Here is a 25,610-nt window from a genome sequence, read left to right as displayed (position 1 = left end):
CGCAGCCCCACTCGGAGTCACGCTTTCCGTCTCCGCAGTTTCCAGCCGTCGCTCATAGGGGCGGGGCCTCAGAACAGCCGCCAACGGGAACTCACGGTCTGGCCTCCATGTTGGCTACTGGCAACCATTAGGTTAATACGAAGGGAAGGAAGGAGTCAAGTTGCCATTTTTACTATTGGCAAGGCTGCTCTGGTCAAATAATAAAATCTCAGGTTGCATAGCGTTTGACTTTTCAGCAAAACTCTTGTGCTCATCTCACTTACTGTTTTCCAGGGTTATAAATAATTGTGAAATGGGCCTCTGAGTGTCCTTCCAATTCAAAGCTGCTTCCAATTCAATTGAAATCTCTCTTTTTGGGTATGCGATTGACCAGGAGGATCAAGAGGAGAAAACACTATTTGGACAGAGGAGAGAGTCTCTTTTCGTACTGTTACTAGTAGCCCCTGTATTCTACATTACTGTCACTTCGTGAGTGCTAGTTCAGCACCAACCATCACCTACACCCCCAAACAGTGCTGCAGGTGCTGTTTCCATTCTTTCTTAAGCAAGCTGATTTCCCTGGTATTTCTTTTGGAAAAAGCAAGAAGCCGTCTAAGAACACATTTAAATCTTGCCAAGCGGGTGTGTTTTGACAGGTAGGACAAATGGACACAATACAAAGATTTTCGCGTACATTTACTCACACAGCGAAATGAGCCAGGAGCTGTCCTAAGGGTTCAGTGATGAACAGATGGAAGGATATGTGGTTTTATCTAGGCATCAGGAGTATTTCGCTTGTCCCTCTCCCCAGGTCCTACCCTCTCCCTCACCCTTGGCCCTGCATGCTTTATAACATTCGCAACAGACTTAGTTTCAACCTCAGGGAATTGGAGGTGATAATTCTTCATGCAGGCTTCCCAGGTAGCGCTAGTGGTAAAGAACCTGCCTGCCAATGCAGGAGACATAAGAGACACGAGTTCAATCCCTGGGTCGGAAAGATCCCCTGGAGGAGGGCATGGCAACCCACTTCAGTATTCTTGCCTGGAGAATCCCATGGACAGAGGGGCCTGGTGGGCTACGGTCTGTGGAGTCTCAAAGAGTCGGGAGTCGCAAAGAGTCAGGCAAGACTAAAGTGACTTAGCACAGCACAGCCCAGTACAGGGATTCTAAATAGGATGAAATGAAATAACTTGCATCAGCACCACTCACTGAGACCAGTAAATTAAGTCTGTTTTCTCCTGAAGACCCATCAGACCAATAGCCTGGTAAATCTTCAAAAGGATAGCATTTCTTTCACCTAAGCGTGGCTCACAACTACATTTGTCTAGAAAGCCAACCCTGTAAGGTAGTCAGTTATATAGATTCTAATTGCTCACAGGTCATCAGTAAGTGGACAGCCAGACACTTGCCCTCCTCCTTGCCTGGAGGAGGGGCTCAGTTCAGTTCAGTTCAGTCGCTCAGTCATGTCGGACTGTTTGTGACCGCATGGACTTCAGCATGCCAAGCCTCCCTGTCCATCACTAACTCCTGGAGTTTATTCAACCTCATCTCCATTGAGTCGGTGATGCCATCCAACCATCTCATAAGACAGAGGACAGAGGAGAAGGGGCTAGAGCCAAGAAAAGTATGAGAAAGGGTGCATCTGTTGAGTCTGCTCTCGACCAGAAGAGGGCAGTGGTGTCGTTTGAAGCAGTATAGCTCAGTCAGGCTGCCAGGCCTGGGAATGCTCCTAGACCAAGTTCTAGTCCTGGGTTATAGTTGCATGCTGGATTATAGTCTTGACACTATCCATTTTCAAGGAAGCATGGACATAACCATAATCCCTCCCGTTCTCACAGCACTGTGCTTATGGAGCCTTTCACAATATTGGGGTTGTGGATCTGTCTTAGTATAGTGGCAGATTCAGTGTCTGGTTCAGATAAGGGGTCCCTGTGACCCCTGCATGGTGGGAGGGGCCAGGGAGCTCTCTGGGGTCTCTTTTATAAGGCACACAATCCCATTCAGGAAGGCTCCACCTTCATGACCTAATCACCTCCCAAAGGCCCCACCTCCTACTACCATCACCTTGGGGTTAAGAGTTCAAGATATGAATTTGGGGTGGACATAAACATTCTGTCCACTGCAGGTCCCTTTTTAAAGAGGAGGAAACTGAGGCCCCGAAAAGGACTGGAATTCACACAGCAGATGGCGGCAGGGCCATGTTCCTCCTGACTGCACCTGCTTCACCCTAGAGCCTGCACATCCTGAGCGTCTGGTGCTTTGTATTAAGCAAACGTTATGTTATTGGAGTTCCCTGGCGGTCAAGTAGTTAGGACTCTGTGTTTCCACTGCCAGGATCCCAGGTTTGATCCCTCATCGGGGACCTGAGAGTCCATAAGCTGCTTGGCGCAGCCAAAACAACAACAAGAAAATAATTATGTTTTACATTCCTCGAAGTCAGCTCATCTTGGAGGTAGGCATTATGATCCTTGATGGACGACTTTGCATCACATCCCCAAGAGGCTTGTTGGAAATACTGGTTTTTGAGCCCAGATTTAAGCACTGGGGTTTTGTAAGAGGGGTCCAGAAGTCTGTGAGTAGGTGTCTGAACTCCCAAAGTGATATTAATTGCTGAACAGGTCTAACATTCACCATTTCCTCCCATATCCATCTACCTCCCCATCTGTGCAGCACCAGGGCCATCACCCCAAGCCAATGGCATCACCACCTGACTCAGTTCCCTAATTCTGCCTTTACCATGCCTACAGCCAGTTTCTGTACAGCAGCCAAAGGTAGCTGAACTTATCTACAAAGCAGGAACAGACTCACAGGCCGAGAGAGCAGACTTGTGGTTGCCAGGCGAATAGGGGAGGGATGGATTGAGAGCTGGGGATTAACAGATGCAAACTATTATATACGGATAAACGAGGTCCTACTATATAGCACAGGGAACTATATTCAGTATCCTGTGATAAGCCATAAAGTGAAAGTAACCCAGTCGTGTCCGACTCTTTGCGAGCCCATGGACTATACAGTCCATGGAATTCTCCAGGCCAGAATACTGGAGTGGGTAGCCATTCCCTTCTCCAGGGGATCTTCTCAACCCAGGGATCAAACCCAGGTCTCCCACATTGCAGGCAGATTCTTTACCAGCTGAGCCACCAGGGAAGCCTGATGAACCATAATGGAAAAAAAATATTTTTAAAAAAGAATGTATACAAAAGTAAAGAAAAAAAGAAAATTATTGTATGGCAATGTGACTAAATAATTAGTTACTTAAATTTTAAAAGAATGCATGTGTACACATATATGTATAAAACTGTATATGTTCATATATATATGAACTGAATGGGGCTTCCCAGGTGGCACAGTGGTAAACAATCTGCCGCCAACACAGGAGACACAGGAGACACAGTTTCAATCCGTAGGTCAGGAAGATCCCCTGGAATAGGAAATGATAATCCACTCCAATTTTTCTGGCCTGAAAAATTCCACCGACAGAGGAGCCTGGTGGGCTACAGTACATGGGGTTGCAAAGAGTTGGACACGACTCTGCAACTGAGCACATAAAATGGAATCCCTTTGCTGTACAGCAGAAATTGACACAACATAATAAACCAACTACACTTCAGTAAAACGTGTAACTAAAAATGAAACAAAAATGAGCAAGACACATAAAGAAAAAAAAAAAGTTCTCCTGTATAGCACAGGCAACTATATATACTATCCTGTAATAAACCATACCAGGGCTTCACTGGTAGCTCAAATGGTAAAAGAATCTTCCCACAATGCAGGAGACCTGGGTTCAATTCCTGGGTTGGGAAGATCCCCTGGAGAAGGGACTGGCAACCGACTCCAGTATTCTTGCCTGGGAAATCCCATGGACAGAGGAGCCTGGTGGGCTACAGTCCATGGGATCACAAAGAGTCCAACACAACTGAGTGACTAACCTTCACTTTTTAAAAATAAACCATAATGGGAAAGGGTAAAAATAAATAAGTAAGTCTTTTAGGATATTCAAAAATAAAATAAGAAATAAACACAGATCAGATTAAATTACTCCCTTGCTTAGAACACTTCTGGCAGCTTCCCTTTTCCCAAGAATGAAATCCAGATTCATCTTTGCCTGACTCTGCCCATCTGCGACTGAACCTGCTCCCTCACCCAGTACATACGCTGCAGCCAGGGGTGCTGGCACCGAGGACGTGTGTACTTTTGGTGTTGTCTGTGTGGACCGCTCTTCCTCCTAGGTCTTCCTGCATCTCCTCCTCACTTAGATCTCAGCTCATATATCACCTCCTTGGAGAAGAATTCCTGACCACCTTATCTAGACTAGTCCTGTTTCTATCACTCGATCCTGTTTTAGTTCTTGTCACTGAATTTTCCCCTGGTTAGGGAACTAGATCCCAGATGCCGTGCAGAGCAGTCACAAGATGAAAAAATAGAAAAACAAACCCAGGTACTCTCAGAACAGCACTCAGCAAACATCTGTGGAATGAATGAACTTATTCCGCAAGCATTTCTGGAGCATTTCTACCCCAGGCATCAGGATGTTCAGTCAGGAGCTCAGGGATCAGAGGGTTGAGAGGAGGACAGAAAGACCTCCTGACAGCAATGGTGTTCGAATGAGCCTTGAAGGCCAGGAACTGTTGACACTCGGGAGTTGGGTTGAGGGCCACAGAGAACTCTGAGTGAAAGTAACCAAAAAGGAAATCAGGAAAAGTGTGAAAACAGAGGCAGCAGGAGCCCTCTAGCCCTGAGCTCTTCGGAAGCATGCAGTCCTAACCACTGGACCACCAGGGAATTCCTCCCCCCAGCCCCCGATCCCCAGAAGTTTTGCAGTCAGAGATGTGCACAAAGATTTCCACCCAAGGACCTCACGTTTTGAGGACTGCCTCTCCCCAAAATATCAGAAACAGTTTTGATGCCTATGGCAGCTCTTAAGCATGTCCACGAATTTTAAGAATGGCAGTCTGTCCCTCCTTGTCTTACATTTGGGCAGACTTGTGACTAAGGCAGCTGTCTATCACCTTGATAGCGTGTGTCAGAAGTGCCTCTACAGGACTCCAAAGACCCATCAGAACAGACCAGGTAGCCTGGTTCTCCCACAACACCCACCCTGAAGCCCTGAGCCAACATGCACGAAGTTTGACTTCCCCAAGGCAGCCATGCCATGGAAAGCAGTCAGGATGGGTGCTAACAAGTCGTTGCCCTTAATCTGTCCCACCTCATCATGGACCTGCAGGCTAGTAGACCAGCCCCAAAGTGGGAAGGAAGCTGAGAGCTTAGAACATCTGTTCCTCCATTTCAAGAGCTCCGAGGATAATGGCTAATGGAAAGGGCAGGAGATGGGGTGATGGACAGCTGCCTTAGATGCCCCTGGGGGATGCCCAGTGAGGTGGGTGGTAGAAGCAGCCACAACCCTTCACTCTACTAAAGGCATCCTTGTGTTAACAATGGTTTCCATTTGCTGAGCACTTACCGCATGCCAGATCCCAAGTCATGTATTTCACTTACATCCATTGTCCCACTTAGTCCTCACAATCTCCTTAGGAGCGAAGCATCACCCCATTTGTCATTTGAGGAAGTTGAGACACACAGACATTAATTCACTTGTCCAAGTTCACCCAGCTAGTGAATGGCCAAGTAGAGTTTCAAACACAGAGCAGTGACCTCTATCTAGAACTCTCTATACCCAGCGGTCCTGAACCATGCAATAAAAAAAGACATGAAAGTCATATTGATTGGAAAAAAAATAAAACTGCCTTATTCACACACAACATAATCATGTACACAGAGGTCCTATGTAATCTAACTTCCCAAAGCTACAAGAATGAATAAGTGAGTTTTCCAAGATTAAGGCTACAAGGTCAAGACAGGAGCAAAAGCACATACATCCGCGGTGCCAGCACCTCTGGCTGCAGCGTGTGTACTGGGTGAGGGAGCAGGTTCAGTCGCAGATGGGCAGAGTCAGGCAAAGATGAACCTGGATTTCATTCTTGGGAAAAGGGAAGCCGCCAGAAGTGTTCTAAGCAAGGAAGTAATTTGATCTGTTTTTATTTCTTATTTTATTTTTGAATATCCTAAAAGACTTAATTATTTATTTTTACCCTTTGATCAGCTTGTCTATACCGCATGCCTATAGGATATGCAGTAAGCCCTTCGGATTGAATCTGCGGGCTGACTGGGAGGTGGTGTATTTGTGTGCCTCTGTTAGGAGGAGGGGGATGTGCACTCTTGGGAAAGGAGTCCGAGGCCCCTGCTGAAAAAGTGAACAAAGTAAGAGATTAAGCTTTGAGTATCAAGCCTCCCAGCGAGGAGTGAAAGTCACTCAGTCATGTCCAACTCTTCGGGACACGACTCTTTGGGTTGGGACATGACTCTTTGGGACTGTATAGCCCATTGGAATTCTCCAGGCCAGAATACTGGAGTGGGTAGCCTTTCCCTTCTCCAGGGGATCTTCCCAACACAGGGATAGAACCCAAGTTTCCCACATTGCAGGCAGATTCTTTACCAGCTGAGCCACCAGAGAAGCCCCCACGTGCGTGCAGTCCTTCAGGCAGCCAGTGCCTCCCAGCTCATCTTGTTATCTCTAGTGCCAGCAACGAAATCGAACACAAGCACTTTAGTCTGCAATTACAGCCTGCTGCCACCAGGTGGGTTCTGGAGCAGGGGCTGTTGCCCTTCAGATCTGCCGGTTGGAACTTCATAAAATTACCTACAGAAAGCAATTTAGATTTTTGATCAAGGGCCGGCCCACTGACTTTTATGAAGTCTGACAATGCCGTTGCAGTGAGAGAAGGGGAAGGCCAGGGGCCACCAGAGGCATCGGAAAACGTCTCTCGAGGAATCAAAGGCGAAGAAAGATTTCTAACAGGATGAAGTGGAGCAGTACGAAGAGTGATGTCCCCACTGGCACCAAAGACCTGCAAGTGAACAACTTGCAGGACCTTCCAGCAAGATCAGTTCCCAAAGTACTGGGTCTTTGGGAATACCTGAAGCTCCAAATGGGAATGGCCTGTATGTACAAGTGTGAATTCCAGCATCTTCAGGGGTGTGTGTGTGTGTGTGTACACAGCTAGAATGCACAGAGAGGTGAGCCTGATGGATGCCAGCAGGTTGGGTGACAGCCTCACGGCTGTTACATGCTGGAGCACAGGCGTGAACTCACACTTCCCAGTTTGTGCACCTTCTCCTGGCCAGGAGGTCCTGGAGAGGACAGCCAGGGCCTGGCTCTACACCGATAACCTCCCTGCTCTTTGTTCTTCCTGAAGGAGGGTCTGGAAATGGGCACCAGAGCGTTTTGAAATTCTGGGCATTGGGAGGGTACTTGATGTCCATCTTGGTCCACCTGCACAGGCTGCATGGATTCCTTCAAGCTGTCCGTGAAAATTAATAAAAAAGCAGCGAAGATTTGGGAGCAGTAACAAAGCAAGACACTGATATTTGAGAGTCAGCTGGAAACCAGGAGGAATCTGCCCAGCGCCTTGTGAGCCTTGACTGCTTTATACTGCGGCCTTCTCTCTGGGGAGCTGATGCCCCAGCTGCGACAAGGATGGTTGTTTTAAAAACCAGTAGGTGAAACAACTCTTCCTGCCCGCTCTCCAACTCCTAGGTATTTTCCACATTTCCCTTTCATGCAGACAAAAGCGTCGACCCATTCAGATGCTAACTGGTAAATGTTCCAAGTAATTTTTATTTTAGAATACAAGAGAGGTACAAATGTATTTACAGTTCTACATGTACAATCAAATAATATATATCACAGGTTCGTAAATATCATTTAAGATAAGTATATACAAAGTTAAAGTGACCGTTTTCTGGAAGTAGAGCACAGGTTCTTGAAAACTCTATACATTTTATACTTCTCATCATTATAGTTTATTTTACAAAACGCTCTAGGCGGGATTCTAGTAAATGACTGCAAGGTGGGAAAGGCGACACTAGAGGGCGCCCATGGCCCGGAGCGTGGGGAAACCGGACGGAGCCAAGGGCGGAACCTCCTGGCATCGCGCACCGCTCGGAGATGCTTTCCGGGCCGAAAAGCCAGTCTTGGCCTCCTGGTGCCGGAGGGTGGCGAGGAGGGCCCCTCATCCCCTTTCCAAGCTTGACGTTAGAGCTGAAGGCGAGGTGGCGTTGGTCCAATTCTCTCATTTTACAGATGGGGATAGGGGAAGCGTAGGCCCAAAGAGAGGCAGGCCTTATCCCAGGGAGTGGATTTCTATTTTGCCTTGGTGCGTGCTTAAGCCACTTCAGTCGTGTCCTACTCTTTGCAACCCTGTGGGCTGTAGCCCACCAGACTCCTCTGTCCATGGGATTCTCCAGGCAAGAATACTGGAGTGGGTTGCCATGCCCTCCTCCAGGGATCTTCCCCACCCAGGGATCGAACCTGGTCTCCTGCACGGCAGGCAGATTCTTCACCGCTGAGCCACCGCGGTTTTGCCTTCCTTCCCAGCCTGTTTGGCACATTTGTGCCTTGTGTGTCCCCAGGGAGCCCATTTTGGGGTGGGGGGCAGGTGGCCCGGAGGAGAGAAGCCTCCCCACCCCATCCTGGCAGGGAAGGGCAGGTCTCTCCAGCCTCCTCTGGCTGCTCCTGAGCCCGCCAGCCCCCACTCTCAAGGAGGGGGCGACACTGCAGGATAGCAGTCCCTGAGGAGGGAGGAGGAGAGAGATGGCGCGTGCCAGCCCCGCTGTGCCCACCCTGGGACAGGGAGGTCGCTCTCCATTCCCAGCACGCGCCTCTCTGTGAGGGTGGTGGGAGTCTCCCTTTCCCCTCCCCCTCGCTGAGGACCCTCGGAGGCTTTCAGTCCCCTCTCCGGCCACCCACGAGGGGGCTATATCATCCCGGTCAGCCGATTCAAGAGGCGCGCAACTCGGGGACCGTCTGAAGAAGAGGTGGCCGATGTCGGGGAGAGGGGAGGGAAGGCCTGGGAGAGGGACTTCGCCCCTCAGGGTCCTCGTGTGCGAAACTGGGGGGAAGAGAGTAAGCCTGGGCGTCATTTCTGGGGCGCGCCTACAGAGCCGGAGGTCGCGTCAGGACAGATGACAGCCACGTGTCGCGCGGCGGCCCGGGGAATGGGGGGCGCGGGCGCGCGGGCGCGGGGAGCGGGGGCGCGCGGGCGCGGGGAGCGGGGGCGCGCACGCAGGCGCAGGTGCTCACAGCACCTTGGGCGGCAGGTGTCGCGTGGCGGCCTGGGGTCTGGGCGGCGGGGGCGCGCGGGGGCGCGCGGGGGAAGCGGGGCCGCGCACGCAGGCGCAGGGGCTCACAGCACCATGGCCGGCAGGTGGTGCGCGGCGGCGGCGGCGGCGGCGAGCGCGGGCGCGTGCGCGTGCGGCGCGGGCAGAGCTGGCGAGTGGGCCTGCAGCGCGGCGCTGGGCGGCCGGTGGCGCGCGCTCTTCTGGTGGGCGCGCAGGCCGGCCAGCTGGGAGTAGGCGCTCTGGCACACCTGGCACTTGTAGGGGCGCTCGCCCGTGTGCAGGCGCACGTGGTTGCGCAGCGTGGACGACTGGCTGAAGCGGCGGTTGCAAAAGCGGCAAACGAAGGGCTTGTCCAGCGTGTGGATGCGCATGTGCGAGCGCAGGTTGCTGCGCGAGTTGAAGCCGCGGTGGCAGATGACGCAGCGCATGCGGCCCGCCGTGCCCGCCGCCGAGTCCGCGGGGTGAAAGTCCTCTGGCCGCGCGGGCAGAGTCCGGGTGGGGTCAGGCAGGCGGGAAGAAGGAGAAAGAGAGAGCAGCCTCGTTAGCATCCCCGAGGCCGGCGGCTCGACACCACGCCCCCCACCCGTAAGCCTCCCCAAGGGGCGCCCTCCCGGGGCTCAGCCGCCTCGGATCATCGATCAGTCGGGGTGACCGTTCCGCCGACTGATTGGGGGCGCCGCACAGGGGGTGGAAAGGGGCAGCGAGCGCCCTGACCTGGCATCCGTTAGGAGTTGGACTCCAGACCCATGCTGCGAGATCTCGGGGACTTAGTGACTTACCCTCTCGGGGAAGCCTCAAGTTTCTCATCCAGTACAATGAGAACCTACGTGAAGGTGCTTTGTGACAAGCTGGAGGGATGAGGTGGGGAGGGAGGTGGGGAGGGATGGAGGGGACACATGGATGCCCTGTGGCCCATTCATGTTGATGTAAGGCAAAAGCCATCACGGTATTGTTAAGTAATTATCCTCTGATTAAATTAAATAAGTAAATTTTGAAAAATAAGTTTTTTAAAAATGGGAACCTACTACGACCTCACGGGGATTATGCACAGATGCACCTGAGTGCATGTGCACGCTCAGCTCTCAGTCGTGTCAGACTCTTTGTGACCCCATGGACTGTAATCTGCCAGGCTCCTCTGTCTATGGTATTTTCCAGGCAAGAATACTGGAGTGAGTTGCCATTTCCTCCTCCATGGGATCTTCCTGAGATAATCACCAAAAAAGCTGACATCTTCAAAGGCTACTCTGTACAGAGCACTTTACCTGCCTAAGCCTGGACTTAGGAAGTACCAGGCTTATAGTAACCGTCCATAAATGGTAGTAACTGTTATAACTACTCCTCCTCCCCCGCCCCCAAACCTTTCATTAATTTATCCCACATTTATTTACTGAGTGCCATCTATGTACCTGGTGGCCTTGATGGTAAAGAATCTGCTTGCAATGCAGAAGACCTGGGTTCGATCCCTGGGTTGGGAAGATCCCTTGGAGAAGGGAATGGCAACCCATTCCAGTATTCTTGCTTGGAAAGTTCCATGGACAAAGGAGCCTGGTGGGGTACAGTCCATGGGGTTGCAAAGAGTTGGGTTTGACTGGGCAACTCACTTTTTCAACTATGTACCAGTGAACTGTACCTCACTTTTCTCATCCCCAAAATGAAAGTAATGATGACATCGTTATCATTACTTATCACAGCAAAAAGTTGCTATGAGGATCAGAAAAAATGGTTTGTGAAGCATTAGACCAAGGGCTGGATAGACAGTAGTTCCTGAGCCTCAGAGTCGTCCTTTAAACATAAAAATGACCAAATATCACACAGGTTTTATGAGGACCCAAGTGGGATGATACCTGTAAAAGGTTTAGCCAAATACTTGGCAGGAAATAGGTCTTGAGCAAATGGTCTCTACCATGATGATCAGTGCTGCCCCCACCCCGCCCCACCACCCAACAAGCACACACACGTGCACACACGCTGCTCAGCCTTCATTCAACAGATGCACGCTGAGCACCTACTCTGTGCCAGGTCCAGCACCATGGACAGAGCTGGGAGGGCGCTTAGACATCATCTTGCCCAACAAACATCCTTCTTTTAGAGGTTGGGAAACCGAGCGCAGAGCCATTTCCCAAGATTGCACAGCAGAACTGGAATTCAATCCAGTGTCCTTACTGCCTGGCCCCTTGCTCCTCTGCCACACCCTGCTTCTCCCTCCACCCAGTCTGCCCCCAGACAGTCTATTTTGTCCAGAATCAGAACTGTCTTCCATCCATGCCTGGACCATGGCAGTGGCTCCAGGGGCATCAGCCTCCTTAAACCAGGAAGTGCCTTATGCTTGACGCTGCTGGAGGCAGAACCAAGGTCCCCAGAGGCCAGGAGTTTCCCTGCCAAACACACACACATACACACCCTCAGCCTCTCACTCTCTGTGGGTCCGTTGTCATTGTGGTCTCATGGGGACTACCTACCATGCTTGTTCTTCTTCTGCTCCTCCTCCAGTCCGGGCACACCAGGGATCCCCAGGAAGGTGTTGTGTGAGTTTCCATACCACACCAGCAGCTCCTGGTCTGGAGGGATCATCTGTAGGGAAGGAGGCAAGAGGAAGTCCGGGAGGCAGCAGAGGAGGATGTCCCCTCCCCACCCCCCCCCCCCCCCCGGCCAGGGGAGGATGTCCGCTCACAGCCAGGAGGAGCTGTCCTAGCTCCCACCATGGACATGTCGATACAGTCGCAGCCCCAAGAGAGCCACACTGGGGTCCCTTTCTACCAGGCTATCTCCAACAAGCTTCACAGACATGGGAGGCCCTGGGACGCTCCGCCCCTCTGCTCCACTCTGCCCAGGCTTCTCACCGTCTCATCCTGGCTCTGCTGCTGGGACCAGAGCTGCCTCCTGGCCGCTCGCCCAGACTGACAACAATGGGATGGAAACCATGCTTCAAGCAGAAGTAACTGAAGAAGGAAAGCTAGAAAACTTGTAATTTCTCTCCGAGGGGAACCAGAGCCAACCAGCCCTCAGGTCTGCAGGGCTAAGCCAGACATCCCCAAGGAGCATGGGCTGCGGGGCACCCTGTGGTTCTCAGTTACACCCTGCCTGATGGTTTTCTGGAAACATCTCTCAACCAGTGCATCCAGGAGGCAGCACCATGTCACATACACTTCTCTCCCCATCACAGGCCTCTGTATGACTCCCTGCAAATGGCTAAAAAAGAAGCATTCAGATCAATGAACGCTTCTGCCTCCAGACATACCGGGGCACCCAGCCTTAAAGGGGATCTGTCTCGTCATGTCATAGGCCTGTGGTACAGCTTCCCAGGCGGCTCAGAGGTAAAGAATCTGCCTGCAATACAGGACACAAGAGTTCAGTCCCTGGGTCGGGAAGATCCTCTGGAGGAGGAAATGGCACCCCACTTCAGTATTCTTGCCTGGAGAATTCCATGGTAGAGGGGCCTAGTGGTCTATAGCCTATGGTGTGCAGAAGTGTCAGATATGACTTGGGAACTAAACAACAATAGGTCTACGGCAGAGAACTCCACAGTGACAGGGCTCTGCTGCTCCCAGGGGAGGACCTGCCATGGGGAGGACCTGCCATTGGGAGGGCTCTGCAGTGACAATCCAGGGAGGCTGCGGAAGGCTCATGCCTGAGGTGGTGCTGACCCCTTCCTCTGGGACATCCCAGGGGCCTGCCACCCCTCTGGTGGCAGCCAGTTACTCAAGGTAAAGAACCCTCAGGTCCCAGCCAGCTAGAGCAAAGGTGAGAGGGCAAGGCCCATCACCTCCTGAGGCCTGGACCCCAGAGGAGTGACTTTGGCACCCACCCTGGGGGTCACTCTCTGATCAGCCCAGAGCAAGGTGGACACCCCCAGGCAACAGCTGGGTTGTTTTCCTAATGGGTCCTTTTTGGTTTTTTGGCATCACGTGGCATGTGGGATCTTAGTTCCTGGATCAGGAATTGAACCCGTGCCCCCTGCAGTGAGAGCTCAAAGTCTTAAGCACTGGGCCGCCAGGGAAGTCCCCGGGTGAGTCCTCTTTTAGTTGAAGTGAATACAAAAAAATCACACAGGACTCCATGTAGGCTGTCTGAAATCACCCTAGAATGGACCCTTCTCCTTGGCTTCCAGGGTCACAGAGAAAGCCCCAACCCCTTCCGTTTGGTTCTGGCCTGCAGACCCCTGCCAATGACAGAACTGTTCTGCTCACCACACCTGCGTTCCTCTGGTCTGAGCCAGGAAGAACCTCAGACCATCAGAGCCAGCTCTGCACTACTCTGCAGAGGAGGGAAGCAGGGAGAGGAGGGGGTGGAAGAAACAAAGTTCCAGGGGGCCTAGGCAATGTCCATCCTCTGATGACTCAGCCTGAGGTCCCCATGCCCCTTTCCAACAGACCCCACAGCCCTTGGGGTGTCAGGGCAAGCCACGTGATCAGTGAGTGACGAGGAGCCTGGCAGAGGGTGCCACGCCCGCTCAGATGGATGGGGTTTAAATATGGAAAGATCACATGCAGTCTCAGAAGCCAAGGGAAATTAGGCCATGCCTAAAAGCAGATAAATGAGAATCTGGCTCAGCAGCAAGAGTCCTCGTGGCCTCTGATCATTCACAGGCTCAGCCACCATCGAGGAGGCCAGCAGGTCAGAGCTGGAGGCCCTGCTGGAAAAGCTGGGAGAGGTTCGGTGAACCCCTTAGAAAAGAGGGTAATGGAGTAAAGTATTCAGGATAAATTCACTATGAAGGAAGCTGCTGAGAGATGGTGCTGGTGGGCCTTCAGTCCCTGGGTCCCTGGGTGACCTTAGGCGAGCACTCAGCCTTCCTAAGCTTGTCTCCTCAAATGAGTGGGGTGGGGAGCATGATCTCTGAGGTCCCCCCAATTCTAAGACTCTGTCAGTCACCTCCGACATTGTCCCAGCCCCTGGCTTCAATGTTCAGACGACACCAGATCTTTGTACATCACAGTTCTTCTAAAGTGACCAGTTGTCTGGTCCAGCTGTCCAGACATCTATACATGCCCCTTCCTTCAGGAGATGGTATTGCCAAGGGCTCTGGCTCAGGCACTGGGGCCACACAGGTCGGGGTCTGCTTGGGCTCCCCGCCTGCTGACCCTGCCCCCTTGGGCAAGTGGCCTTCTGTCACCAGTCCTCACTTTCCTCACCTGTAAAACAGTGACCGCACTCTGCTGGACATCCACCTCTGGGGTATTGGGTCCCCCAGTTGTCCCCACAGAGCCTGCAGTGTGGCGAGGGGGGCCCAGGATGCCCGTGGCTCTGCCTTTAGTGACCATCAAAAGCACAGGCTGGGGAATTCCTCAGAGGTCCAGTGGTTAGGACTTGGTGCTTTCCCTGCCGAGGACCAGGTTCAGTCTTTGGCTGGAGAATTAAGATCCCGCATGCCACAAGGCAGAACAACAAAGAAAAGCACAGGCTGGCCCACGTGCCCCCAGGACACCAATACCACGCTGGTGCCACTGTGTGCTGGCCCCGTCTGAGCAGGAGGGGAAAGCCCAGAGGTGGGGTGAGAGGGGTCAGCAAGCCCCCACGATGTCTCTGAAAACTGCATCGCCATCTCCAGACTTGCAGTCCGGGAGTCAAATGCCTAAGTCAACACCGGCCTTTTCATTTGAACTGACAGTGATAACCATTACGAAACATAAAACAAATGTAACAGTGACAACTATCATGGTGATGAATGAGGAGCCGAGAACATCTGGAAATGCACGAATTCTGAGGATTGTTATTCAGAATGGTGCTTGGGGATAATGTTTTTAAAATAAGAGCTTTAATACTGACTGTTTTGAGTCATTTGTTTACGGACACGTTTTTCAAAAGGACGAAAATTAATTTTACTCCTGGATTTTAAAAATTAAAACCGTGACACAGACACAAAGGAGCATATTGGGAAAAGTAATTCTCCCACCCAAGGTGCCCAGCCACGTTTTCTGGTTTTCTGCGAATTTTCCCTCAGACAGGTTTGTCATTTTGAGACTTTTTTTTTTTTAATGTTGATTAAAATGGACATATCTTCTACAGGCTGCATCCAATGTTTTAAGAATTAATAAGCACATATTGCTTTTATACAAAAAGAATATATACATTTAAATTAATTAATTTAGCTGTGCTGGGTCTTAGTCGCAACAGGAAGGACTCTTATTTTTATTTTTTTCAGTTGCAGCATGTGGGATCTAGTTCCCTAACCAGGGATCGAACCTGGGCACCTTGCATTGGGAGCGTGGAGTCTTAGCCATTGGACCACCAGGGAAGTCCCACAAAAAGAAGAGTTTTTAAAGAAAGAAAATCTATTAAAAAGAACCTGCTAGAATTGACAATGACACACATCCCCAGACAGCAAGAAGTTTCCAGTTTGGGGAGACTGGATACATGTGTATGTATGGCTGAGTCCCTTCACTGTCCACATGAAACTATCACAGCATTGTTAATCGGCGTACCCCAGTACAAAATTAAATATGTTTTAAAATAAAATAATCAGAACTGATGACATGAGAGCAACTGAGGTTATCCCGGTCAAGAAAAAAAAAAAAAGAAGTGTCCAGTTCTCAAAGCAGCGTTGGGGAAGGCAGCCTCACCTCTTGGAGGCCGGGCACTGAAGGTTCTTAGAGCTCTCATCAGAGCTCTGGGAAATTAGCGGCAGCTCCTGGCCTGGACCTCTGGCCTCTGCCTGCTCCCAGTGGCCCCAGAGATGGAGACCACGAGAGCCCAAGAACCGGCAGCCTGTTCCCTGAAAGCCTAGTACCACTGGCCGGAGGCTCCCGGATGCTGGTCGCCTGAGAGCAAAGAACAGCCACGGTCCTCTGCAGGGACCCCTAGTGCCCTCAGGAGCCCTATTTCTCCTTTTTTTTGAAGAGGTGCCCACTGCACGGCATGTAGGGTCTTAGTCTCCCAACCAGGAATCGAACCCACACCCCTCCCGCCACAGTGGAAGTGTGATGTCTTAACCCTTGGACCGCCTGGGAAGACCCCAGCCCCATTTCTTTCCAGTCAACGCTCTGGCCTGGCCCAGCCGGGGCTCTCCGCCGGGGCTCAGAGAATGAGAATCAGCTGCTTGCTCACTTTTCTGGATAGCAGAGACTAACTCAGGACACACAATAAACAAAGCAGTTCCCAAGGAGACGAATGCCACACCATAAAGTTCGCATCATCAAGACTCTGGGTGAATTTCAGAGCCTGACTCCTAAGTTGACAAATTACATGATCTCCCACGTGTGCTTCTTCACCTTCCCTGTCAGCCCAGAAGTTTTGTCCTGACCCATTTCTGAATTTTTATTATCAGTTGAAAATGTGTGGGGGTTTGGGTTTGTTTTCCTAATATAAATTCATGTCACAGCATGGAACATGCTCCCAAGAGGCTCTGATGCCCCCTGCCCCTGCCCCCGGCGGTACAGAAACCCTCATCCAGAAGGACCTCGGTGTCATCTGGACGAATATCAATTTCCATTGTACCACAGATGTCCTGACACACCAATTAATAGAGTTCCAGCAAACAGATATTGGTCAGGGAGGTCCCATGGCGCAGTGACCAAGGGCTCTGCTCGGGGATCAGACAAATTCAAACCACAGCTCAACAGTCTCCCAAGATCCCCCTGAACCTCAGTTTCATCATCATTAAAATGGGGATAAGGAAAGCCCCAGGCTGAGGGGATGAAAGTTGCGAATATCCTTAGCGTGGTGCTGGCACATGGAGCTGCTCCACGGATGGTAGCATCATTAATGATGCTTATTATTAATAATTAAAGTCCCTTAACTGCACCCACCAGTGAGCAAGGTTGAAAGGAAAATAGAGCCTGTCCTCACAGAAAAAGAAAGATGGAGAGATGGAGCTGTTGGGCTCTAGGGGGAGAAGAAGTTCAATAGCCTGGAACAAAAAGAAAAGTCACAAACAAGGAAAGAGCCCATATTTCAGGGCACAGTCCTATGCCAAAACATCGGGCGAGGAAAGCCTGAGAAGTTTCTTCCCAGTTCCCAAATCCAAAATTTGCATAAATTATTCCTAAATACTTTACTTGTATTGAATTTGGGGGTCAAATTTCTTGCTTTGCAGGGCAGCCGATTTTATTTATCTCTTTTATTTTCCTGGGAGAAACAGGTCTGTGTGTCCACTTTCGAGCCAGCTCCCATCACCCAGAAAAAGACTTATGCATTAACATGTAGTGCTCATGTGCCACGTGCTGGGCAATTTCTAGAAATGTCATTTTAGGCACCTGAGGTTAGAGTCAATTCTTCCGAGGTAGAAGACAGCAAAGGGAGGAGGGTCCTAGTATAACATGCCAGCAAATCCAGCCAGATACCAAATCCACCTGGGCCGGCTGGCCCCAGAAACCCACCACCCTCGTCTCCATTTGGACGGCCTTCCTTTTGAATTTATAGAAAATTTCAGAGCCACATTAGTATATTCTGCTTATTTTATGAAGATGCTTCTTTCCATCTTTTTTTTTTTTTTTTTTTTTTCGCAAGAGACGGGTTACTATTATGAAATAAACATAGCAGTTCTGGGTGACGGGAAGATTAAGAAAACAGGTCATGGCACAGACCCTTCTTGGCTCCCTCACACAAACACAGGACAAACAGCCCCCATACTGCAGAGGCGTCTGGGGGAGTGGCCGGGGGGCAGCAGGAATTTCTTCCAGCCGAGCCCCGCTGCGTGGCAGTCAGTCACACACACCCAGACGCACAGCTGGTCCTGTAAGCGGCATCTGACATTTTGGCGCATCACTTTAAGAAAACTGCCACCACCAGAAAAAAAAAATGTGTCCAACATCACTTGTTTAGAGTGAAATGGGTGATATTTTGTGTTTTCTTATCCCTCGCTCCAGCATTCGGCTTGCTAATTCTGTTGAAGCACGGATAGCCAAATTGGTGATATCCACTAATCTAGATCATATCCAGGAAGATATATTTTCCTAATCTTCTTTCTTCAGTGTTTAAAATGTATTTTATTCTGTTTTGTCTTTTGGTCGCTCCGAGTGGTGGCTTTTGGGATCTCAGTTCCCCGACCAGGGACTGAACCCAGGCCCTCGGCAATGAAAGGGCTGAGGCCTAACTACTGGACCACTAGGAAATTCCCTTCTTTTCTTCAATTTTAATTCCCTGTCAAATGTAGATGACTTTTAAAAATCTGATAATCTTAGATTCCTCCGTGGAGACACATCTTAGCCACCTTGCCCTCTGACTCTGAATTTCTGTACAAATGTCTGTTAATATTTCCTGACTCTGCTCAGCACTCAGCCAGTGACCTGAACAGTGAGATGAGACTCCTGTCTCCATGACTGATGCTGTCGGGAGTCCTTTGCTAAAATCACGTCGGCATCCTTACCCTGTGTGTGTGCGTGTGTGTGTGTATGCGTGTGCTCGTCTCTCCGTGGGAGGGATGGAATGAGTGTGTGTCCCCCATCTCATCTGTTTCAGGGTAGCCAAGGAGCAGTGCACAAATGTTAAGGATACATGTGAGACCGAGCAGGTGAGAGGGGGTGCTCTCTGCCAGAAGTGGGGCTCAGCCACACATGAGGCCAATCCTAGGGTTGGCTTTTCTCCTGGAAGAAGCACCTCCACCCTCAGCCTCGGTTCGGATCAGTCCTGTCTTTACTCTACCCCATCTCATGCAAACTTCACTCCAAGAACTGCTCACCTTCCTTTTTTCTTGCACAGCAGGGCGTGTAGGATGTCAGTACTGAGACAGGGATCAAACCTTGGCCTGGCATTGAAAGCGCCGAGCCCTAACCCCTGGACCTCCAGGGCATCCCCAACCTCCCTTTACCCTTCCTGCTCCTCCTTGGGTCCAGCCCTCGATGGAACATACTTCCTGGCCACACCAGGGCCCAAGCAAAGGCCATTCTGTTGCCACCCCTGGGAGATTCCCTGGGGTTTTGTTATTAAGTGACAACTGTCCAGTGCCCCCTCAGAGCCTTAGAAAGACGTGAGGCTCTGAGTTGCAGGAAGAAAATGGACTGAAGGACGGAGGAGTCATTCAGAACACCCCCAAACTCAGCCAAGCCCAGACCCACCCCAAGAGGCACCGTGCCTCTTTCCACAAGCATGGGGTCCAGAAGACTATGGGGGCACGATCCCCCTCCGCCCCCCCCACCCCCTCACAGCACTTGCTGCCAACCTGCCATGGGGAGGCGGGGCTGCTAGCCCCCCTCCTGGGCCAGACACTGAGCAAATTTCCTGCCAAGGGACAAGGTCTTAAGGGTCCCAACAGCCTGGCTTCCTCAACTACCACCACTCATGCCATTATCCCCTCCCCAAATACCATAAGCCTGTCTGCCTCTGCCCAAGCATTTCATACCTCCTTTCCATCCCCCTTGAACCTCCTGCCCTGGGCCTGGCCAGCTCCTCACCCCACCCCCAACCCCATCATGGGAAGTGATATCTATCTGCCTGCTGTCTCGCTTTCCGTCTTGTCTGAGAAGCTTCACTCGCTCAGATATCAATGCTAACATCCCCCTACCCCCACCCCACTCCAATGCCCGTAAAAGCTCCCGAGTCTGCCCGTTACCAAGTAAGACCCAGTAAATGGTAGATGATCACAGAAGCCTTCCTCACAGATTAAACACATGAGGATTACACGCAATCACGCTCATACCACATCTAAAAAAGCCCGACGCCTCCAGTGATGAGGATGTGATAGCTGAGGCTAGAGTCGCGATCCACGCCACCCACACGTCACTGGTGGCCCATGCATGCAGGACGACGGGCAACGTGCAGCCGAAACACTGCTGACTCAGTACCTCTCTCCCCACCAGATGCTTTCCCTGGACCGCTTTCTGATGACTCTGCATCTCTGTGGCTTCTCAATCCCAGGACCCCCTCAGCAGGTATCCCGGGACCTGGCTATTGAGGCACCCATGATGTTCACAATGGCGTTCAGTCAAAGGTTCTGTCCTTTCTGATCTGCAGCAGGAAGTTGCCCTGAAGGTCATGCTCCTGGAGACTATGATGTTCGGGCTTCAGTCCTCCAGCCTGGGCAGGGCCAGCTAGGCCAGCATCTTCCCCAGCACTCCCCTCTTGCTTCCACCACAGTCCCTGGACACAACTGCCCTGCACCCCAGCCCGGCTGCACCCCCACTGCCCCCTACACAGTGATACACACACTCACCTCAATGGCTTTGTAGAAGATGCTGGTACCTATCTGGACCACCTCCAGGTTCTGCTCCTGCTCGTTACGGGCGCATTTGATGTAGGTCATCCAGCTTCGGTGGTCCTCCTGGCTGGCGTCGATGAAGTAGCGCACCGTGCCGTCCTCATTGAACACCTAGGCGCAGGTAAATCGGGGCCAGATGAGGCAGGGCTGTGTGGTGTGTGCTGCCTGGGGCCAGGGCTAGGCCCCACACCAAGCACATCCACACAGTGTCTCTTTCCAGCCTCCCAGCACTCCCAGGAAGGGGACACAGCTATTATCATCTCATCATCTTGGTTTTCCAGTGGAGGAAAGGAGGGCTCAGAGCAGTATAGCGATTTGCCTGAGGCCGGCCGGCTGGAAGTGACCAATAGGGAGTCAGTCTCCAGGGCCCCACAGGCTCCTGCTGCCACAGCCTCCCCAACCCCGGATGAAGAGGGGTCTCCAGGAGATCACTGACCAAAACTGCATCTCCTCCAGCCCGCTCTCTGGGGAAGCAGTGGAGAGCGCTGGCCAGGATCTCAGAGGGGGACACAGAGGGGCCTATAAAGGGAAGCCTGGCCCACTTGGGGACCTTGGCCTGGCCTCTCTTTGCGGGAGCCACCAGAAGTGCTCCTACATCTCCTGGAGCCCAGCTTCCTAACCCAGCAGCCAGTGGAGAAAGGAACTGCTGGCCCAGGCCTTCAGAGGTGTGGGAGGAGGTGAGGTTACGAGAGGCCTTGGGGCATCTCCGTGGCCTCCCCCCGCACCGTCCCCCGCTGCTCCTGTGACCACGTGCAGGATTTGTCCCACTCCTTGAGCATCTGCTAGGAGGGGGTCGTGGTGGAGCCCTGGGGAAGGGAGGGGAAATGACACTAGGGAGTGGGTGCATCAGCTGACCTCCTCCAAGTGAGAGCCCCAGGAGGAGGAAGTGCTCTGGACTGGCTTTATCCCAAGGTGGGGGGGGTGGTGTTTGCTGGCATCTGGCACTGTTGTAGGGAGGAGAGACAGAAGTCCTCGGATGGAAGGTCACTTTCCTTCTCTGAAATGGGAATAATAATCCACTGGGCTGCTGAGACAATCTGGTGGAATGCAGGCCCGGTGCTCAGAAAGCTGACTCCATGCTCAGAAAGCGGACTCTGTGCCAGTTCAATGGCACTCGTGTCCGCTGTCATTGTTCCATCTGGTTTGAGAAGCCGACTCCCAGGGAGCACCCTCTCCCTTCATCCTTCCTTCCAGCCATGATCACCCCAAGTCCAAGGCTGGCTCTGAGGGGAAAAATGCAGGTGGCCGGGAGGTGGCTCCCAGGAATGGCTTCTCAGGTCTCCAGTGGGACTCTGGGCAAGGTACATGACTTCTCTGGGTCCCGGCGCTGCCCCACCCCAGCCCCAGAAGTGCTCCCCAAGGTTCACAGGAGGAGAGAAGCTTCGCCTTGTGATTTGGGGAAGAACCTCCAGACATCAGGCAAGGTGAAGGAATCGACCTCAGGAACCAGTCATGGCCCAGCCCAAAGTGCCTACAGATCCCAGAAAGGGAAGAACCAGCAGTGGGTCAGGCAGGCCGCCAGGGCCCCACCCACATCCCACACCCCGCAGTCCATGCTGCTCTTCCCCTCACCCCCACGACCCGGAGACCCTGCCTACCTCCCACATGAGGTTGTTGTTCTTGCAGATGTCCACGTGCTCCGGAGCGATGACACGGCCAGTGAAGGGGCCCATCTCGGTGCCGGCCTTGATCCACGTCTTGGAGAAGATGCCAAGGCCCTCGCCGGGGATGGAGCTCTGCGCGATGATCACCTCGGCCGGCAGCACCAGGCTGGACAGCTTCTGAACCTCTGTGGCCACCAGGCAGGGGGACTGGGTCAGAGCGGAAGGCAGGGAGGCCCGGCTCTTCCCCCCCCTCCCCCGCCCCCCGGGGGTGGAGGCTCAGCAACCCGCGGAGCCTCCGAAAGCAAGAGGTGCCTTTGGGATTCATTTCTAGGAGAGTTTTCTTGTGTTTGTTTTCGTTTGGGGTCTCTCCACGAATTCTCAGAACATCCACAACCGCCCTTCCCCTCCACTTCGGCCAAGTTTAAGAACTGCGGGGCCGACGGCAGTTTAGGCCTTAACCAATGAGTAAACTGAGGCCCGGTCCCACGAGGAGGTGACGGCCCAGCCAAGACTCTTTCGCCGGGCTCGGGTTCTGGGCGGTTCTCCCGTGGCTCCGCGCGCGCTGCGCTTTCCGGCGCGGGGCGCAGGGCACTGTCGGAGGACCCGGGGCTCGGCCAGGGGCTCTGACTTCGCTTGGGGTGCGGGGAACCCCGCGCCCGCGGCGCTGCGACCGCGCTGGGAAAGGAAGTCGGGCTCTGAGGCGGAGGCGGCTAAAAAGAAAGGCGGGCGACGGCGGCGGGCGGTATTTCACGCTTTCTGGGTGACCCTGGGCGTGCCCGGGTTCCCGGCGAGATCCGGGGTTGCCAGGGAGGGCAGTGCCCGGACCTAGGCCAGCCGCGAAGTCGCTTCTCCGAGTGGACAAGAGCCGGGGCGGCCCGCAACCCCCTGGGGGGGGGGGTCCTCCTGCCTTGGCCGGGCAGCCGGGGTGGGAGCGGAGAGGCGCACAGGGGCGGCCTTCATGTCTTACAAGGTTCCCCTCTAAGCTACCTGGGAAAATACCCGGCGAGCGGGCCGGCTGAAAGAGGGGGTTAAACGGTGTCCATTGCGGCGCGGCCGGCAATTTGTCACGCTGTTAAAGTGATCGCATTCATTCGGCTCCATTCGAAAGAAATTGCTAATTCTAAATTCATTAGCCCTGGAAGAATGCTGTAGCAGTAAATTGTAGCTCAATGCGGAGGGGACTTGTTTAAAAGGGGCCGAGGAATTCCCCTTACAAAAAGGGGGGATTAGACGGTTGACATAGCGTGAATGGAAGTGGAATTAGTCTGCACGGTAAATTAAGAGAGGAACAGAAATCGTCAAGGGGGAAAGGGGGCGACGCGCAGAGATGCCAGCGCCGGGGAAAGATATTGTTTGCGGGTTGATGAATAAGGAGTAAGAACTTGAGACATCTTAAAGAAAAGAAACTTTTCTCCCTCTCTCATTCTCTCCCTCGCTCTCTCTCGCCGCTTTCTCTCCTGTCCGCCCTCCCTCCGCCCCCTCCCCAGCCCTCGCTGCCTTTTAAAGTTCTTGGTTTAAGTGGGAACTCTCGCGGGTCAAGCCCAAGTTAACTAAATGAATTAAAAACCCCTTCTTTTTGAGTCAACTGCTATTACACGCCTAGTAAGGCTTTAAATGCCGGGAACCCGCCGGCTCAGGGGGGTGAGGGGCGGCTGGGGAAGCGCGGGGGCGGCGGGCCGACAGCCGGAGCGCCCACATCTCGGACTTCGAGCCGTTCGCGGTGGAGGCGCCCCCCAGCCCGGGCTTGGCTGCTTGCGCCGGGGCTCGGCTTACGAGAAACTGAGTCACGGGCCCGCGTGTGGAACTCCCGGATGGGCGCGAGCGGCTGCCACCGCCCTCTGGTCCCTGCCGCGGCCCGCGCGTGTGGGCCCGGAAACCAGGGGGCTGCGGGGAGGGAGGGATGCGATCCGCCCCGACGGCGCGACTCACCGCCCGAGAAGGACTGCGCCAGGACCTCGGCGGTGAAGGCGGTCTTGGGGCTGGCGTGGTGGCTCTTGTCTTCGAAGAGCTGCTCGCCCAGCACGTTGCGCCAGCGGCCGTACAGGAAGCTGTGCAGGATGTCGGAGGTGATGACCTCGGCCAGCGCCAGCCCCGGCGCCTTCAGCCCGGTCTTGAGCACCAGGGCCTCCGCCGGGAGCACGGAGCCCATCATGGGCGGCCCGGGGCTCGCCGGCGCCGAGGACGAAGGGACGGCCGGACGGACGGCCGGACGGCCCGGCCGAGGCGGGGGATGTGTTGGACGAGCTGGGGGGGAGCCCAGGAGCGGGAGAAGAGAGTTGTGATGGGGAAGGAAGAGGGGCCGAGGGAGCGGGAAGCGAGGGGGTGGCTGGGAGGAAAGTGAACGAGGGAGCGCGAGGCAGAAGGCAGAGGGAGACGGGAAATGTGCGGCGATGGCAGAGGCGGCGCGAAGGGCTGGAGAGCCAGGGGTGGAGGCGGAGGCGGGTGCGGGAAGGCGGGGGCGGGCGGTGCGGGGTGGGTGGGAGGCGGGTGGCTGCAGAGAAACGGGCGGCGAGGGGGTCTCCGCCGCGCGCTCGCCTCTCACACACCCGGCCCGGTCTGTCTTCCCCTTGGCAAAAAATCTCAGCGCCTTTATAGGAGCCGCAGTGACCCTCCTAATTGGTTATTAATGACCCCCTGACGTCGGAGGACAGACTTGTTGTACCCGGCCCAGGCGCGAGGAGCCTTCGCCGCCAGAGCTCAAGGGGCGGGGGCTCTCGGCCGCTCGGATCGGTCCCCCCCACCCCGAGCTCCTCCCGCCCCTCCCTGGCCCTGCCAGCAGCACCCCCCACCTTCTTTCTCCTCCTCTCCCCGTGGGAAGCGCCGGGCCAGGAAGGAGGCTCGGCCCGCGGCGAAGAGAGGAGGGGGACGGAGCAGGGCAGGGGGTGCAGCGAGGCTCGCTCGGACTCCAGGGACCAAGACTAGGCAGGAGGAGACGCCTGCCCTCGGGCCCCGCGCTCACCCAAGATCCCAGGCCGGATCTGCGCTCGGCATCCCGGCCGGGCCAAGCCGCCACTCACCTCCCCTGCGCTCCCTGGCCCCGCCTGGCCCGCCGGGTGCCGCGCTCTCCCCGCGCTCCACGCCCCAGACTGCGGTAGTCGCCCCGGAGCCAGCCGGCCCGGCGCAGGCCCGCGTTAAACTCCTGCGCAGACGGCGCTGCGGAGACCGCCGCTTCGCTTCAAACGGGCCTCTGCAACCGCCCGGCTGGCTGCGGGTAGCCGGTGGAGAAACTCCTCTCTGGGCGGAGAGGGCTGCGGGGCGGAGTTGCGGCCGCCGTCGGGGCTGGGGATGTCCCGGCTTCGCGGGAGACATCTCCCGGTCCTAGGGTGGGGCTAGATCGGGGTTGGGAAGGGCACACCCGCAGACCGAAATTCGCGGGTCGCTTGGCAAAGGCTTTTTCCTGACGGATGTAGGGAGATCGAAAGAGGTCCCTGGAGCATCGCCAACGGGAACGGCAGTGCCCAGGAGCGAACGCCTCCGCATCTATAGGGAGCTCCCCGGGGCCAGGCCGCGCTGCTCCCTTGGCTTGAGGCTCGAGCCCCCTGACTCCTTCAGTTCAGCTGCGACCTAGGGAAGCCCGCCAGCGTCCTGCACCCCTTCCTGCCTCCTACCGCTTTCTCTTCTGGTCTCCCACTTCACTCCCTCTCTCCCTGCTTGCTTCCCCACCCCACCTCAACCTTACCCGGCCAGCAGACTCTCTTCACGAAGATTCCAAGGCTTCC

At 53.9% G+C, this 25,610-nt stretch overlaps 1 protein-coding gene across 1 annotated transcript; it reads right to left on the bottom strand.

Annotated features, from left to right (window-relative positions):
• PRDM12 (PR/SET domain 12) lies at positions 9,222-24,043 on the bottom strand. The gene is made up of 5 exons (XM_018054789.1): positions 23,821-24,043; positions 21,886-22,076; positions 20,243-20,398; positions 11,616-11,727; positions 9,222-9,628 (listed from the first exon to the last, which is right to left on the bottom strand). The coding sequence occupies exons 1-5, from the start codon at positions 24,041-24,043 to the stop codon at positions 9,222-9,224; spliced, it is 1,089 nt and encodes a 362-aa protein (XP_017910278.1).

Source organism: Capra hircus, chromosome 11 (genome assembly GCF_001704415.2).
Source record: "Capra hircus breed San Clemente chromosome 11, ASM170441v1, whole genome shotgun sequence".
In the NCBI taxonomy this organism is placed as follows: domain Eukaryota; kingdom Metazoa; phylum Chordata; class Mammalia; order Artiodactyla; family Bovidae; genus Capra; species Capra hircus.
Note: the sequence above shows the minus strand (reverse complement) of the source record. Positions and strands in the feature narration are given on the sequence as shown.